This window comes from Rattus norvegicus, chromosome 17, assembly GCF_036323735.1.
Source record: "Rattus norvegicus strain BN/NHsdMcwi chromosome 17, GRCr8, whole genome shotgun sequence".
NCBI lineage: Eukaryota > Metazoa > Chordata > Mammalia > Rodentia > Muridae > Rattus > Rattus norvegicus.
The window spans coordinates 77,938,035-77,954,408 of NC_086035.1; the positions used below are offsets into that span (position 1 = coordinate 77,938,035).

Here is a 16,374-nt window from a genome sequence, read left to right on the forward strand (position 1 = left end):
ATCAGCAATGGGCAGGCAGTAAGGCCTAGTGGGTAGGGAATGGACCGAAGGAGAGTTTTAGCTCTTCAGGACAAGATGACGTTTCCAGTCATAAAGGCTTCTGTGAGAAGGGTCTTGCATATAAAGAAGCGGGTTTAGTTAACATGTGACCTATGCTACATGGCTAAGGCAGGGTAGTAGGTCATATATGACTCATGCTATGTAACAGCTGTCACTCTTTCCGTGGATAAAGAGAGCAGGACCCGCTTAACGTGTAACACATGAGATATTACAATAGTCAGGACCCTTCTGACTCCTAGGCAGCAAGAGGTTGTGCTGGGTGTGTTCTCGCCCTGCCTGCAATTTTCTGTGCTTAGATCCCAGTTACTCAGAAGATCTGAGTTCTCTAGAGGTAAAGGGAGCCATTTTCTGTCTCCTCTGAGTCTCTCCAGTTCGTCTGAGGTGCAGCGAGTGGCGCTAGCTTCTTTGCCTCATTTTCTTCTCCTCGGGTATTTAGTTAATGTTGTGTCGTGTTGAATTAGCCACAAGTCCTCCTCAGGGAATTCAGAAATCAATGAAGTAAAATGTAGTCGATGCTAGAGATTGGGAATGTCCCCCCAAATGTCATAAAACCATGGAGGAAGCAGTAACAGATTCCACTGGTGGAGGGAAGGTTAAAAATGGCTTCTCTCATTCACCTTTCTGTGACAGTTATTTCTTTCACAGTGATATAAATATGTTCCCCACTACGGATCTTATCATCTTAGTTGTTTGTATTGTTATCTTTTACCGCGTTTTTTTTTTTAAAAAAATGACATTTGACAAAACTTTCCAAATGGCTTAGACTATTCCAAGATGTCTCAATCACTACAAAACTGTAAAATTTTAAAGAACTGTAACTGTCCCTGTGGGGATTAAGAATCATGTTCTTCAGTGTGCAACACAAATGGGAATTAATCAAAGAGAGGGGAGAGGAAACAGGAGAGGAAAATATATGACCTAATCAAAGATGCTGGCTTCTGGGGGCTTGCACAGGATATGGCTAAAATCGGACGCGTATTGACAGTGTGGTGGCTAGGCTTTAGTCGTCAGCTGATGTAGATTTAGAACCAGGATAGAAACACACCACCGGTTGTGTCTATAAGGGAGTTTTTACATTAGATTAGCTGAGGTGAAAAGACAGTACCACGCCTGTGGGCGGCAGCGTTCTATGGGTTGGTGGTCTGGACTAACTAAAAGGGAGAAAGTGTGCCAAGCACCAGTATTCATAAGTCTGTGCTTCCCAGAGAGGATTCAGTGTGACCTGTTGCTGCCTCAGCCTCCTGCTGCTGTGCCTTCCCTGGCATGATGGGCTGTACCCTCAAACTATAAGCCAGAATGAGCTCGCTGCCCCTCAGGCTGCTTATGCAAGAGATGTTATAACAGCAAGAAAGAAAACAACAAAAACAGAGGGAGAGAAGGCAGGAGGGACTAGGTGGGTTATTTTTATTGAAGATCTCCATGTATTTAATATTATTTTAACCATTTTACATTATATAATTACGTGAGTTTTGGTTCACTTCCATGATGGTGTCCAAACAACATTATTGATTCTAAAACTTTTTTTGCGGCATTTAGGATAATCCTAGAACTCCATACACACTACCTACCAGGGGCCACACCACAGCTTCCAGAACATGGTTATCTTTCAAAAGGAAAGCTGGACCCATCCTCCATTCATCTGGCAATCATCAATCTACTCATCATCTGTTTTCCTTCCCCCTTCCTTCTGGAACTCCGTGTGTGTGTGTGTGTGTGTGTATAAGTGTGAGCATGTGAGAGTATTATTTGTGTGAGTGTGCATGAGAGTGTGTGTGTGTTAGTGAGTGTATGAGTGTGTGAGTATGTGTGAGTGTGTGAGTGTGTGTGAGAGTGTGAGTGTGTGTTAGCGAGTGTATGAGTCTGTGAGTGTGTGTGAGGACATGAGAGTATGTGTAAGTGTGTGTGAGTGTGTGTATGTGTGGGGTGTGTGTGTGTGTGTGTGTGTGTGTGTGTGTGTGCGCGCGCGCTTGATGGTACCTATGAATCTCTTAGGCTCTATTTACTTTGCCCATGATTTTTAATTTCTTTGTTTGAGCCTGGATAATTAATTCACTTATCTTCATTTCCCTCCATTCAGACTTGTCACTAAATTCCTCTTTTGAATTTTTCACTTCAGTTTGCTGTACCTTGCAACCCTTGGATCGGTCTTAAATGCTTCCTAACTCATTGTCTCTGTTCTCTTTGGTAGGATATTGACTTCCTGGTTGGTTTTATTGTTAGTCTACTTTAGTATTTATAAATAATTGAAAACTCAGATTTTCCTCTTAACATTCCTGACATAACAGCAACAGCCTTAGCTCTAAGGCTTGGAAAATCAATGTGGACATTTTGGCAATGTAGAGCATGTATTTTAGCTCCCTACTTAAGAGTTAGGAAAAGTAAACTCAGAATAGGTTCACAGACTAGTGAGGCACACCAAGAGATGGACTTGTACTGCGACACTAGGAACTATCTGATCCCCTTATCCATGAGCATCCCTTGACTTCTGTCCCAGATACAGTTCAGCATCAGGACCATAACCCCACGGCAGCCTGAGGGTTTCTCTTGCTCTGTATACACTGAGTAAGAACCCGAAGCTCCCTTTGTGCAAGTCTAGGAAAACTGAGAGCACATTATAGTGTTATCACAGGACTTTGCTTCAACAGGGCTCCTGACCTCTGTTTATTCAAGGGTCTCTCTGAACTGCCATTGATCATTCTGAGAATCAGCTGAAGTGCTAGGATTTCCTGCAAATGGAGACTAAAATCTGACTTTTGCCAGATCAGATGGACTGATGCTAGTTCTAGGGTTAGTTCTAGTCTGGTGTTTATTAGTCAGGCCATTGTTTTCATGCAATCCCATGACCGCTCATTTGGGTAACTTTTTGCCGGTCCCTTTTACAGCTAACTCGCCCATTCTGTCTCCAGACGTTCAGTATGCTATGTGTTTTCTGTGCCGGAAAGAGTATTTCCCTCAGGGGTCTCTGATCTTTACGTCAGAAGTTGCCTACCTCTGTGCTTCCCAGGGAGTGGTGTTCAGCGCTTCAAAAGGAAATGTGTTCCAGAGCACGTATAAAAAGTAAAATAAAACAAAAGTTTTTAATTAATGACTCAAGTGAAAACTTTGGGGTTTAGTAACACCGTCACGTTGTTTTTAATTTTATTTTTATTTTTATCTTATCAGTATTAATGGAGCTTTTTCTTGCATGTAAATCTGTAGACCATATGTATGCAGTGCCCACAGAAGCCAAAAGAGGGCACCAGATCCCCTAGAATTGGAGTTACAGATGGTTTAAGCTGCTGTGTGGGTGCTGGGAATCGAACCCAGATCTTCTCAAAGAGCAGCCAGTGCTTTACCTGCTGAACCACCTCTCCAGCCCATGGCAGTAGCCACATTCTAAAGCTAGAAGCAGCGACTAATTACGTTACAGGAGAAGGTCCTATTGGGGACCACTGGTCTAGACTTGGATAACTACATATATAGATACTTTATTAAGGGCAGCTTTGTTACTAGAGTTTGTAAGTATTGGTTGGTGAAAGCTAGTGTAGTCTTTTAGCAGTGGTCAGGGAGATGGGGGGGGGGTGAGACAGGAAGAAGAATGTCTTCGTGATACATTAGTCAGGTGCTTCTTTGTGAGAGTTTGAGAAAATGTGTGAGAAGGCAGTTTTGGCATCTGCTGCCTGAAAGCAGAAGCCTGAAGAGGCCCCGAGAGGTAGAAGCTGCAAGTCAGCGCTTACAGAGATCCAGAGTGTTCACTGGGGACTAAAGGGCAGAACCAGGATAGTACAGGGAGTTCTACTCCATCCTGGGCCACTTTTGTGCTTGGGGATGGTATGTTTCCTTCTCGGTATGTCATGGTGTGCAAGGGTCTGGAAATGTCTGGAAGGAAAAGACAGGCACCCCCAGTAATAAAGATTAGGTTAGAGAGAAGAATGTTGGAATTAGATTTTCATTTTTTTTTCTGTCGTTATAACAAAATACCCAAGATGGTGATTCATTAATACAAGATTATTTATCCCAGGGTTCTGGAGACTAGAAAGCCTAGGGACATGGTACTGATTATCTGGTGGCCACAAAAGCATGGTAGAGGGCATCATATATTGAACAATGTAATGGTACCAGCTCAGCCAGCTCGCTCGCTCTCTCTCTCTCTCTCTCTCTCTCTCTCTCTCTCTCTCTCTCTCTCTCTCTTCCTGCTTGTATAGCTGTTAATACCATAATAGGAAGGGCATTCTCATTTCGTCAACTCCTAATTTACCTTCAACATATGAATCTGAGCTTGTTTACAACACATACAATGTCATCACCAGGGAAAGGGGAATCTTACTGACCCTGCAGAAACAGGCCTCCCCTTGATGGTGGGAGACAAGGAGGCAGAAACAGGCCTCCCCTTGATGGTGGGAGACAAGGAGGCAGAAACAGGCCTCCCCTTGATGGTGGGAGACAAGGAAGACAGCCATCCTGGATGGTGTGAGTGAAGGAGCTGAGAGGGTTGAGGGAGCACACTGAGGTTACAGTTTCTTTGTAAATTTGGAGGAACAGCTGATTCCCCTGTGTGGAAGAAAGGTAGACGCTTAGACGCATTTTTTTTTTAAGTAAAAGATTTATGGCATATAGGAAAAGAGCCAAAAACTCATATGGGGGTGAGTGCGAAAATTAAATGTGAACCTACCAAATTGTCTCTTTCCAAAAAGCTCGATTATGTCACATTTATGTACAAAATCATTGGCTCGTGACTTCTATATCCATGTGTAGCATGTGCTGTGATTGACTGTAGTCACCCTCGCTCATTTCCCTTGTCTGATAAACTTCCTTACTGCGACACACATTGGACCTTGCTGGTAGACGTCCATAATAAAAGATGTAAGGCATAACCAAGACATAAAAGAATATCAGAGCTGTGTGGTACACCTGAGTGACAGCCCAGTCCTCCAGCCAATCTCAGGACAAGGAGTCGAGGTTGTCCCTCTTCTGCATATGAGCGGGGGCAGAGAGGGGCAAAGGCAGAACTGAGTGTTGGTTCACTGTCTGTACAGTTTGCACTTGTAGACCTTTTATGTCCCAAAACCTCAGTTCTGTTGGATAATAGGAATCACTCCTTCATATTAATTGAAATGTCCTGTTTAAACAAATCTAATACAAACTGGGTTGCTCTACTGTTTTTAGAGGAGAGCTGTGAGGTCAGGGTCTTGTTACACAGCTCAGACTGACATCAAACTCAGGCTCCTCCTGCTTCTGCCTCCCAACTGTAGGATTATAGGTGTTCACTGCCAAGCCAGTTAGGGTGCTTGATTTTGGTAAAAAACAAAAAACAAAAAAAAAACAAAAAAACAAAAACAAAAAACAAAAAAAACCAAAAAAACTCACAGACTATAATACGTTGATTCAGCCATGTGATCAGAAGTCATTGTGATTTGAATTTCAGTCTGTCTCTTCCAACGAGATAAGTCTTGTGCTCCTGATGCAAGGATTCCAGTAACTTCTACCAGGCTGAAGTCCTACCATGCAATACAGCCCGGTGTTTAAAATGGGTGTTTATATTGGAGTAAAGAGTACAGCAGAGACAGTGTCCCGAGTGGGAATCCACCAAAGACGTTGAAATTCAACAGACTGTGAGCTTCATCCACACACTCACCATGGTCCACACCACATTCCTGGGGACTCTCATTTAAAAATTCTATGAGGCTAAAGAGGAAATGAGTCTACCTGTTCTTTGCTTACTATCGATTTGGGAAAATTCATTTTGTCTTCTGGTACCTTGAAGGGAAATAAAGCAATAGCCTGCATTTCACAGAAGGTGCTAGGACAGACTAGAGAAAATGTGTCACATGTTCTGAGTGATGCTTGGAGTCAGCCCTTTACGGAACATTAAACATTTCACTGGTATGATTAACAGGTGACAAGGGCTGTGGGGAGATGACAAGGGCTGTGGGGAGATGACAAGGCAGAAGATTATAGGACCCAGGGAAGTCTCCTTAGCAAGACTCTGGTGCACTCTGAAGACATTGATTAATGATACCGCTTGTCCCTGGGGAAGCAGCATAGCGGGAGCCCAGGTGCGCTGAGGGATGTGAACCTGGGGGTGGGGGGGGGCAGAGACTCGGGCCACATCCATCAGGGAAGGGCAGAAGATCAGGCTTGAACAGTTTCCTCAGTGTTCCAGGGTCACTCCAGCTATCTCCCCAAAGGCTCTAAATGACTTTTCCAGGCTGAAGCTGGAAATCCCGAAGCCTCCCCGATCCAAAGACACACTCATTTTTTTTTTTTTTTTACAGCCGTTGGAACCACCGCTCATGTTTATTGGAAAAGCAGACCATAAGACCTCCGTGGCTTCCACGGTTCTCTGAGTCATGGCTCTATCATCTCTAAGCTTACCATTCCCTTGGGAGGTAACAAAACGGCTTTAGTTTAATGTTCCCAGGGAGAATTAATGAGAGGGCACACCTATGTAGTGTATTATGAGTAGCACTGCTTGAAGGCCGAGTGGGGGAGGGGATGGCGATTGGTCCCACAAGAGAAGTTCTTTCCCACCAGACCCTGTCCAGCCAAGGGCACAGATTTATCCCCACCCTCACCAATACTCAGGCAGTACAAGGCACTTCTCACAGAGGTGCCTGGATTTCCTACAAGCAGAAAGGTAAGGGTGTGACAGCAATGACCACTTCTATCAGCTTCGTGTGTCCAGAGTGGGTTCTGGGTGCTTGACCGTGTGAAGCCGAAGGATTCTTTCTATTGGTGGGACAGTGTGGAAGGGCATTAGATTGGGAGAGCCATCCTCAGACGGGATGAACCGGAAGCCGCTCAGGTGGCTTCTTGATAACACAGCTGGGATGTGATCTGACACGGCCGCCCGCGGTAAGAACAGTGACTGCACCCTTATTGATTAAAAGAAAGTGTCTGCATCGGGTATGCGTAGACCTTTTATGGGGAACCTGGGCCCAGAGCGCGCGCATGCGTATTTACAGGCAGAGGCTTGAGGGTTGCGTAGAAGCTTGGGTTAGAATACCTGGGCAAAGCCCTTTGGGAGCCTAGGTAGGAACATAGAGCTTACTGTATCCCTCCAGTCAGGGAGACATTATTTGCAGAGTAGAAAATCTCAGTGTGTTGGGGTCAGCGACCTTGAACTCAAAGACATGGCAGGCTGAGCAAACACAAAGTTAAGACTCCACAGTGGCTGAGCTAGATTCCAATTTGGGAATATGGGGTGATGAAATACGGTGTGTCCATAGAAGCAATTACTCTTTAGATGAAAACATCCTGTAGGTAATCATGTCAGCTCTGGGGAGCTGGGGTGGGGAAACAGATATAATTTATCTTTACCAATTACTAGCTGCCTCAGCTCCTTGCCTGGTTCCCTTACCTGTAATGAACTCGTTAAGTCTTAACATGCTTCAGCTGTGGGAGAAATACTGACTGAAGTATGGGTGTTCTGCACATTTACATGTAGACACCATTTCTAAAAACATGGGGCAGAGTAGAACATTCCGGAATGTTTTAGAACAGTACATGTGTGTACCAGCTCTGGTGGCTGAAACGCAACACTGACTCTCTTCTGAAATAAAAGCCAAGTCCCGTGATACCTTTGTGTATACCGAGGTTCTAGACTGTTCTCTCCCCAATGAAGGGACTCTCTAGAGGCTGAGGGCCTCAAGATCCTACTGCCTTCCAGTTTTAAGGCTCTTGTGTGGCACCAGGGCAGAAAGAGGGCATGCTCCAAGTGGCCATTAAGGTTAGCACCCAAGGGGAAAGAAAGCAAGACTTGCCACGTTACCCAGTTAGACCTCTACCAAATGCCTAACGGATATCTCCTATAGTTTGAAATAAGTGTGTATATAGACCCTGCATCTGTCTGTCCTCTCAGTCAGCCGGCACAGCCAAGGCAGGCCTGCATCCACTTGCACCTGCTACCCATGCCGATATGGGGCGCGCTCGGGCTCCCGGCCCAGAGCATTCACGTGCTGCTGAGCACCTGGGCCCCCCAGCTTCTCATTGAGTTTTTGGTTCACCAGCTCCAAGTGGCGGCTGTTCTTCCGTGCCTGCCTCAGAGACCTCTTGACCTTCTTGACTCGCTCTCGGAGCTGCCTGTTCCGCTTCTCCAGGGTGGCCACCTTCTGCTGCAGCTTCTTGACATGGTCCTCTTCCTCAAACAGGGCCTTCTGCACTGAGGAGCACATGAGCTGAGGGGAGATACAGAACAAAGGGAGGGGCAGGTGAGTCTCAGAAGGTAGGACGCCGGCAATGGCCTTCAGCCAGGAGTCCTGCCTGACCTCAGATACAAACAGAACCCCCACTTGGCTCTTCTTTGTAGGAATTTTCATTTAAAATATATTCTAAGCATATGCACAAGGATATGGGTTAGTTTACAGGGAGGGGCCATGATTGTCTCTTGAACATGCTAACAGATGCTTAGCCTTGCTTGCGAAGGTAAAAGCAGTTTAAAGCCATGGTAAGTTATTATTTTCTACAGATTTATGGGTATTAGCGGGTGGTAAGGATTAGACCTAGGGCCCCGGGCATATAAGCAAGTGTTCTGCTCCAAGCTGCATCCCCGGTCCTCTTTGGATGTATAGACTGCCAGAGTCAGGATGTGGGCAGCAGAACTCTACTGGACGATATGTAGACCCCATAAGGAGCAGATGTACTCTGTCCACATAAAACTGGGTATCCTTTGACCTAGTAATTCTGAGGCTTCATCTCACAGAAATACACTCACATGTGCAAACCATCAGCCATACAAACATTTCATGCTGTTTGTTACTGACCTCCTTGTGGGGTGGGTGTTGAAGACGGGCTAAACCAGACTGTCTCCAATATGTATGTTTTAAAAATGTAAAGCCAAACACAAGGTTTTTGTTTTGTTTTAAAGGGTTGGAAACATCTTTAAAATGTTCATCAAGAGAGACCTGACTCAAAAAATCACACATAGGGCCCGAGTGCAGCTCAACCGTAAAGACTCATTTAGCAGGCACAGGGTTAGAGGAAAGTAAGTCATTACACGATTGAAGAGCTTCACGTCTTGTGTCTTTAAGGGAATAATGGGGCCCCATAGGAGCGTCACTGAAGCAAGGCGTGAGTCGTTGGTGTTCCTATAGAAAGCTCAGTACAGGATGATGTGGACATTTTGATCTGAGGACTATAGCATCTGATCCCAAGTACCTATCTATGTTTATCGGATGCTCTGAGGGAATGTACGAGCAGCCGATGATAGTGCCGTGTCCCTGGAGCAGAAGGGGCAGGAGTACGGAGAGATGGAGAATTTTCTTTCTGGCTACTCCTTGAGTCTTGTGCTATAAGCTAGATCCCACTCTCATAAGGAAGTAAGAGGTCTTCTCACCACTCACATTATCTGCCCCCACCTATCATCAAGAGCCGTACTACCAAAGATCTGAGCGTCACTGTCCTCTGCTTGAAATACTCTTCTGTATCTGCCGGATCTGTGTATTTGGGGTGGGGGGTCCTCCTCGTCAGATTCAACCAGCCATGTAGCAGTGAAGAGGACAGAGGAGGAGGAGGAGGGGGAGGGGGAGGGGGAGGAGCCAGAAACCAATGCAGTCCAGCAACTGCTTGTGCATGTTGTGTTAGGTGTTCAGCATAATCCAGAGGTGCTTGTGGTGCTTGTGTACAAATTCTGCCGACACTATACATGCTACATAAGGAGCTTGAGCATCTGCAGGCTTTGGTATCAGAGGAAGGATACCAGGACCAGTGTCCCTCATGTGCTGAGGGAAGAGTGTGTTCATCGAGCCTTAGCCACCTGCACTGCAGTACAGCAATATGGTTAAGTGGGTCCCCTTTTGTGGTGGTTTGAATACGCTTGGCGAGAGAGTGGCACTGTTTGGAGATGTGGCCTTGTTGAGGGAAGTACGTCCCTGTGGGCATGCAATTTAAGACACTAGCTGTCCTTAAAGCTCCTAGCTGCCTGGAATCTAGTCTTCTCGCTGCCTTAGGAATTCTCAGCTCCTCCAGCCCCATGTCTGCCTGGATCTCACCTTGACGATGAGGGACTGAACCTCTGAACCTGTAAGCCAGTCCCAATGTTGTCCTTTTTAGGAGTTGCCTTGGTCATGGTATCTGTTCACAGCAGTAAAACCTTAACTAAGACACCCTCAGGCCGGTTGTCCTAGTCTCTCACCCTGCCCTTCTCAGCTTCCACACACTCTAACATCGGGCAAGCTTCTTGACCTCAGTGTGGTGGACTGTGCATTGCACCAGCCACACTGCCTCTGGGACTGGAAGGTCTGTTCCCAGCTCTTTGGAGTGTTACAAGTGGACAGTCCTCAGTTGATTTTTCCGGAAGCTGCCCTGGATCACCTTCCCTTCCCTCCAGCATGTGTAGTCAAATGACTAGGTGTGACACAGGATTAGGAGCTCCAGGGACCCTTGTCTTATCTTGGAACATCTCTGAAGGGACATCTCAGTGTCACAGTGTCCCATGAGCTAGACTGGGGCCTCAGTGAAGTTGGAATTACAAATAGTTTTACCTTTTGACTGGACCTTCATCATCTCTTGCCCTCCTGTCCCCAGGCATGCCTCTAATGACAGGACTATTCTCTAAACACACTCTTGCTGGCTTCTCTCCTCTCAGAGTCTCTCCTTCAGCAAGCCTGACTGGCCAGGCACACACTGTTTTCTCACATGTAGCATAAGATTAAACACTGAGGTTGGAAGATTTAATGAGTTTTTTTCTAGAAAGTTTTTGGACTCATGTCCTAACACGTATTAAAGTCATTGTCAGCCAATAGTTGAAAAGACAGGGAGGTGGTTTAAAACCGGACCTGTGAGGTCAGACCCACCTATACATCTCCAGTCTTGCTAACAGTTTGTGTCCCACAAGCTTAACTACAAAGTATGCTGTCTCCTGGTTCCACCACCAGCTCATTGTGGTCCTTCCCATCCCCAAGTCTATGCCTTGGCCTCTCTTCCTAGAGCACCATTCTCTCTTAGCTCTCTCTCTCTGAACCTTTTTTAAACGACCAGTCTCATGTAACCCAAGCTGGTTTCAAATTTATTATGTAGCCCAGGCTAGCTGTGACTTCCTGATCTTCCTACCTCAGGGTCTGAGTGCTGGGATTCGAAGCATATGCCACTATATCTAGGTATACTAATCTCTCTCTCTCTCTCTCTCTCTCTCTCTCTCTCTCTCTCTCTCTCTCTCTCCTGCAGTTATTCATACTAGGGATAATGAGTCTACGTGCCCTTGGCAGATCACGAATTCTTCGAGACCTAACTCAACACTGACCTTTAGGTTCTTGTTGCCTAGAAATTGTGGATATATGAAGAAAAAAAATGAGCCAGTGTTCCAAAATTGTCATTTATTAGTTTCAAGCTTCTGGAATACCAATGCTTCAGAGAGACCACATATGCAATACCACCCTCTTCTGGCCAAAATGACATACCCTACACACACACACACACACACACACACACACACACACTCACACACTCACACACTCACACACACAGATGGAGGGAGGGAGGGAGGGAGGGGGAGAGAGAGAGAGAGAGAGAGAGAGAGAGAGAGAGAGAGAGAGAGAAGAAAAGTGGGTACAGGAAACTTGAGCAACTTATATCATTTCTATCATATATGTATGAGTAAGTACAACCTATATATGTCAACATTCCATATGTCTAAGTAGCTAGGATAAACACTTTGTATCCATTCTCCCTATATTGAGGTCTGAATACTGGTTAAGTAGCTAGGATAAACATTTAGTAACCATTCTCCCTATATTGAGGTCTGTGTACTGGTTAAGTAGCTAGGATAAACACTTAGTAACCATTCTCCTTATATTGAGATCCGTGTAGGAGTTCCGGTAGATTCTTCAGGAACAGGATAAAAGGTCAGCAAGGTCTACCAGATCAAGAGAGCCAGGTCTTTCCATTTGAACAGGATCCATTAGTATGTGCTAGACTAACACATCACAGAGAACTGAGTTGGAGGGATCACGAGACATGGGCAATCACCATGGACAAAACTTGTCCCCAGTCTTTAACATTCCTAGACCCAAGGGCAATGAAGTTCCTATTCTAGGGACTCCAGGGCAAGAAAAGCACAAGTAACACAGCCAGCCAAGAATGCCCTAATAATGGCCCGAAGAAGCCAAGATGAATCTGAGAGGCACTGAGCTGTGTTGGGGGTTGGGGTGGGCGTAGTGAAGATAAAAATAAGTTCTAAAGCAAAGTTAAATGTGTTTCTTGGTGCATCATCCCGTGGTCCTCATGGCTTCTCCCTCCTGGCAGAGGAGCAAAGCAAGACATCAAAGGACTCACAGAACTTGTCCCACACCATCAGTAGCAAAGTCATAATCCAAGACTACTGTCACAGAAGTCTTTTCCTCTTCAGCAAAGGTGCCGTGGGCATTGATACAATACCATGACACACTGAAACTGTTGCCCATAAAAGCTAATGTGGGCCCCCTGGGTTCTAGCCATCACCGCTCCCCCAAACGTGAGAGTTCCTAAGCGGAGAACTATGCTTTCCAAACACGTTTCAGAAATTCCTGTTTTCTGATTGGGCGGGGCCCCCTGGGTTTCTTGAATGTGGGAAGGATGATGGGAAGGGGTGACCGGAGTGAGCAGGATCTAAAGTGAATAAGTAAAAAATTAAAAATTAGAAAGAGACACCTAAAAAAAAAAAGAAAAGGAAAGGAAAAAGAAACTACTTTTTGTGGAATCCTTCCAAATGAACTCAATCTCTTAACATTTACTGGAAGAAAAAAAACAACAAGATATGCTTTTTGCTCATTTAGCTCTGAGGTATTTTCTTTTCTTTTCAGTAATTTGAGTTGCAGAGGGGGGAAAGCCGGGCTGGGCTGGAGCAGGTATTACATATTCTCTTTGAAGAAGAACCAACAAGAAGGATTCTGGGAGGAGCCTGGAAGCCTCAGTTCACCCTTGCAGAACCCTTGCACTTTCCCCAGGCAAAACTAGGGAGATGCCTCTCACGCTGGATGCCTTTCATGTTAGCTGCCTAAGCACCTCCCCTGGCCTGTGGCACAGTTTTCTCTAGAAGTTTCCATGAGGCTAAGAGAATGCCTGACTTTTGGGGCAGATGGGCAAACTGCCATGAGGTGGAGACTGCTCTCTGACTCTTAACATGTGACGCTGAGGCACCATGCTTCCTTATCTTCTAAAGCCGTGTCTTTCTAAAGCTGAAGAAGTCACGAGCCAATGATAGACCAACTCATTAAAAAGTAAACAAGGAATCAAGACTGGGCTGGTGTTAAGTTGGCACCGCTCAAACACAAGAACCTGAGCTCAGCTCCCTAGATGCTAAGTAAATACCTAGGTGCAGAGGTGCACACTTATAACCTTGTTGAAAGAGAGAGAGAGAGAGAGAGAGAGAGAGAGAGAGAGAGAGAGAGAGAGAGAGAGAAATACCTGAGTCTGACTAGCCAGCTAGCTTAGTCTGATTGGCAAGCCCTGGGTCCCAGGTCCCACTTAGAGATCCTGTCTCAAAAGAAAAAATAAAGTGTGGGGCCAGCTAGGTGATCAGCTGGTGAAGGTGCCTAACATGGATTTTGTCCTCGAGAGCCACATGGTGGAAGGAGAGAAGCATCTCCTGCAAGTTGCTTCGGCCTCCATGCAATACATACATGACATGAATGTTCAAGATACATAAGGACTACTGTAGTTAATAGATAGAGAATAACTTAAAAAGGCACCCAATGTTGGCCTCTGACTTCCACATGCATGTGCACCGTGCACATGGCTCCCTCACACAAGCAGGTATACACACACACACACACACACACACACACACACACAGAAAGAGAGAGAGAGAGAGAGAGAGAGAGAGAGAGAGAGAGAAATCCAAAATTGGACAGTGTAAATCATCTCCGATTGCATGTAGAGAAAGCCATTGTTGACATTTTACTGTCTGTATTTCCTACGGTTGGGTTTCTGGTCTAGGCGAGACATAAAGATTTCAAACAAATTTGGAATCATGCTGTTATTAGACTGCCTATTGTAACTTTCCCCTGGAATTTAATCGCGAGTATTTTGCTATAAAAGTATCTTTTATTTGCCTGATGTTAATAATTGTCTCTGAGCCTTACTGCCTCACTCTGATAACCTAGGCCTAGTCCTGGAGGCCTCTAGCCTCCATACAGTATTATCTAGGCCTAGAACATTTGCAGCCTCTGAGACTTACTGATGAATAAACTCACCATTTCTGGCTCTTTTTGAACTCTGGCTGACTGGTCAATCCACCTATCCTGGCTCAAACTCCTCTCCAAGCTGACTGATTCAGTCTGGCTTCTCTCTGTTTCTCCTGAATTGCTCTGCCTGGCCTCATACTAACTTTGGCAATCTATTCTAATCTTCTGGCCCCCCCCTCATTCTCTAGCTCATTTGCCTTCACCTGTGACTAGCTTGTTCTCTCTGCAACCTGTCTCTGTAAAACTGCCCCCTCCTTCTTCGTGCCCTACCTCCCTTTCCTGTCTCATGAGAGTTAGGCATATCCTATTCTGTGAAGTCTTTCTCTGATTTGTGACTTCGTCTGCCACTCAATGAGACATCACTTTTAAACACAGGTGCTTCCTTCTACAAACTAACCTTTACCTTCATCATTTGGGATTAAAGGTGAGTACTAAGGGTGTGTCTGTATTCCAGCCAGAGGGACTAAAGGTGGTTGCTAACTCAGAGCTACACCACAACTAGCAACAGGATTTTTTTTTCCAGTAACCAACACGATCTCGAGGTTCACAGTGTGATCAAATATCCTGCAACATTTTCCAGATGCTGGTCTGCATATTTCTTTCATTGAGTATCTCAATAAAAACATGTGTAGGAAGCATTGCAAGGTCCCCAGTAACTAGTCAGAAAGCCTTTCTCCTGTTAACCATAGGCTGAAGAGAGAGAGGATGGTGGGATTGGTTGCTGATACATCCTTGAGGCCAAGTGATCTTAGTGCAGCCATTTTGGTCGCCACCTCCATTGACAGGACACACTTATGCAGTGTTCCTTGTCTGAACCTCTGTAGGGTATATTCCTATCTGGTTTTCATTTCTCCAGAAGCTCAGGTTCTGTGAGAAGGTTTCAAGACCTTGAAAAAGACCTTGAGAGGCTAAGGAAATGTAGCTATGTCACAGTCTGGGATCACCTACTATTTCCAAACGAGTTTAGCTTTCTTAGATTCCTTCCTTTCCTCCCTTTCTTCCCTCTCTCCTTCCCCCTCCCTCTCTCTTTCTTTCTTTTTCTCTCTTCAGCAAACAAAACTAAACAAAATACTTGCCATTGTGTGCCAAGGCAATGTGAGGGGTAGAAGGGTTTCCCGAGTTACTTTGTAACACACCAGTAAGCATTGTATCTAACCAAAATAAAATAAAATAAAAATAAAAAAGCACAGTGCATCTAAAAATCACTATTTCATAGTAGTGGGCTTAACAAATGTGCTGCATGAGCGCCTTTCTCACAGCTGCTTTCAATTTAAATACCCACCTACAAGGACAAGACAACGTGTACTTTCTGAAATATAAAAAAACAAAAGGACTGTCCAAAAGTAACAAGGCAGACAAATAACTTGCCTTTTAAACACCTCATTCCCGTTCTTGGGATTCAAAATGAGAAGGAAGTGGGGGAGGATTTTTTAAAAAATGGAAAGCAGTGGTAATCTAACTATGACCGAACACAGACTCTGGCCCCACATGAATAAAGTTTTATGAGAATACAGTTACAATCATATGTTTTCATAGTATCTGTGGTGTTTATTGTGCTACAGTGACAGATGAGTAGTTGCCACAAAGACATTATGGTCCTTGGGCTTAAGATATTTTCTATCCAGTTCTTCATAAGGCTAGGAGCAGGGAGTATCTGAAACCAGACCTCAGGAGGAACCGATGGAGGTGAAAATGTGATAATTAACCACGGGATGGATTGGGAGGGAAGATGGTCTACAGCCGAGGAATGAAGGAAAGACAAGGAACAGACGAACATTTTAATCAGAGCTTTCAAGGACCTTGTGTGTCCACCCCTCACCCTCACCACAATCACGTTCATACCACTCTAGAACACTGACATGTGGTTTCTGTGGGTCACAACCCAGGGTACCAGTAATCTTTGTCCAAAGGTCATTGCACTCCAGCCCAGTGAACTGTGGCCAATTTCAAAAGTCCAGATGGAGAAGTAAACTTTACACAACTCTGAACTGTAGAAGGTCTAGAAACAGCAGACAGTAGAGGCCAGGATTGCTCCATCCATGCTTCAGGGGCTCAGCTGGCCTTGGCTCAGGTACCCACAGTTCTCGTTGGCCCTTCTGCAAATCGGTGGAAAAGTTAGCCTTGCTGCATCATCGTTTAATGCCAGAGAGGGGAAGAGTGTGGAAGGAGAAGGAGA

General features: G+C 45.2%; 1 protein-coding gene across 1 annotated transcript in view; it reads right to left on the reverse strand.

Moving 5' to 3' along the window:
- Window positions 1-3,113: 3,113 nt before the first annotated feature.
- The window catches only part of Ccdc3 (coiled-coil domain containing 3), a 103,673-nt gene continuing 90,412 nt past the window's right edge, over window positions 3,114-16,374 (reverse strand). Inside the window, exon 3 of the mRNA XM_574081.9 lies at window positions 3,114-8,216. Within this exon, the coding sequence (XP_574081.4) occupies window positions 7,944-8,216 (273 nt within the window). The 3' untranslated portion in view covers window positions 3,114-7,943. The remainder of the gene's footprint in view (window positions 8,217-16,374) is intronic.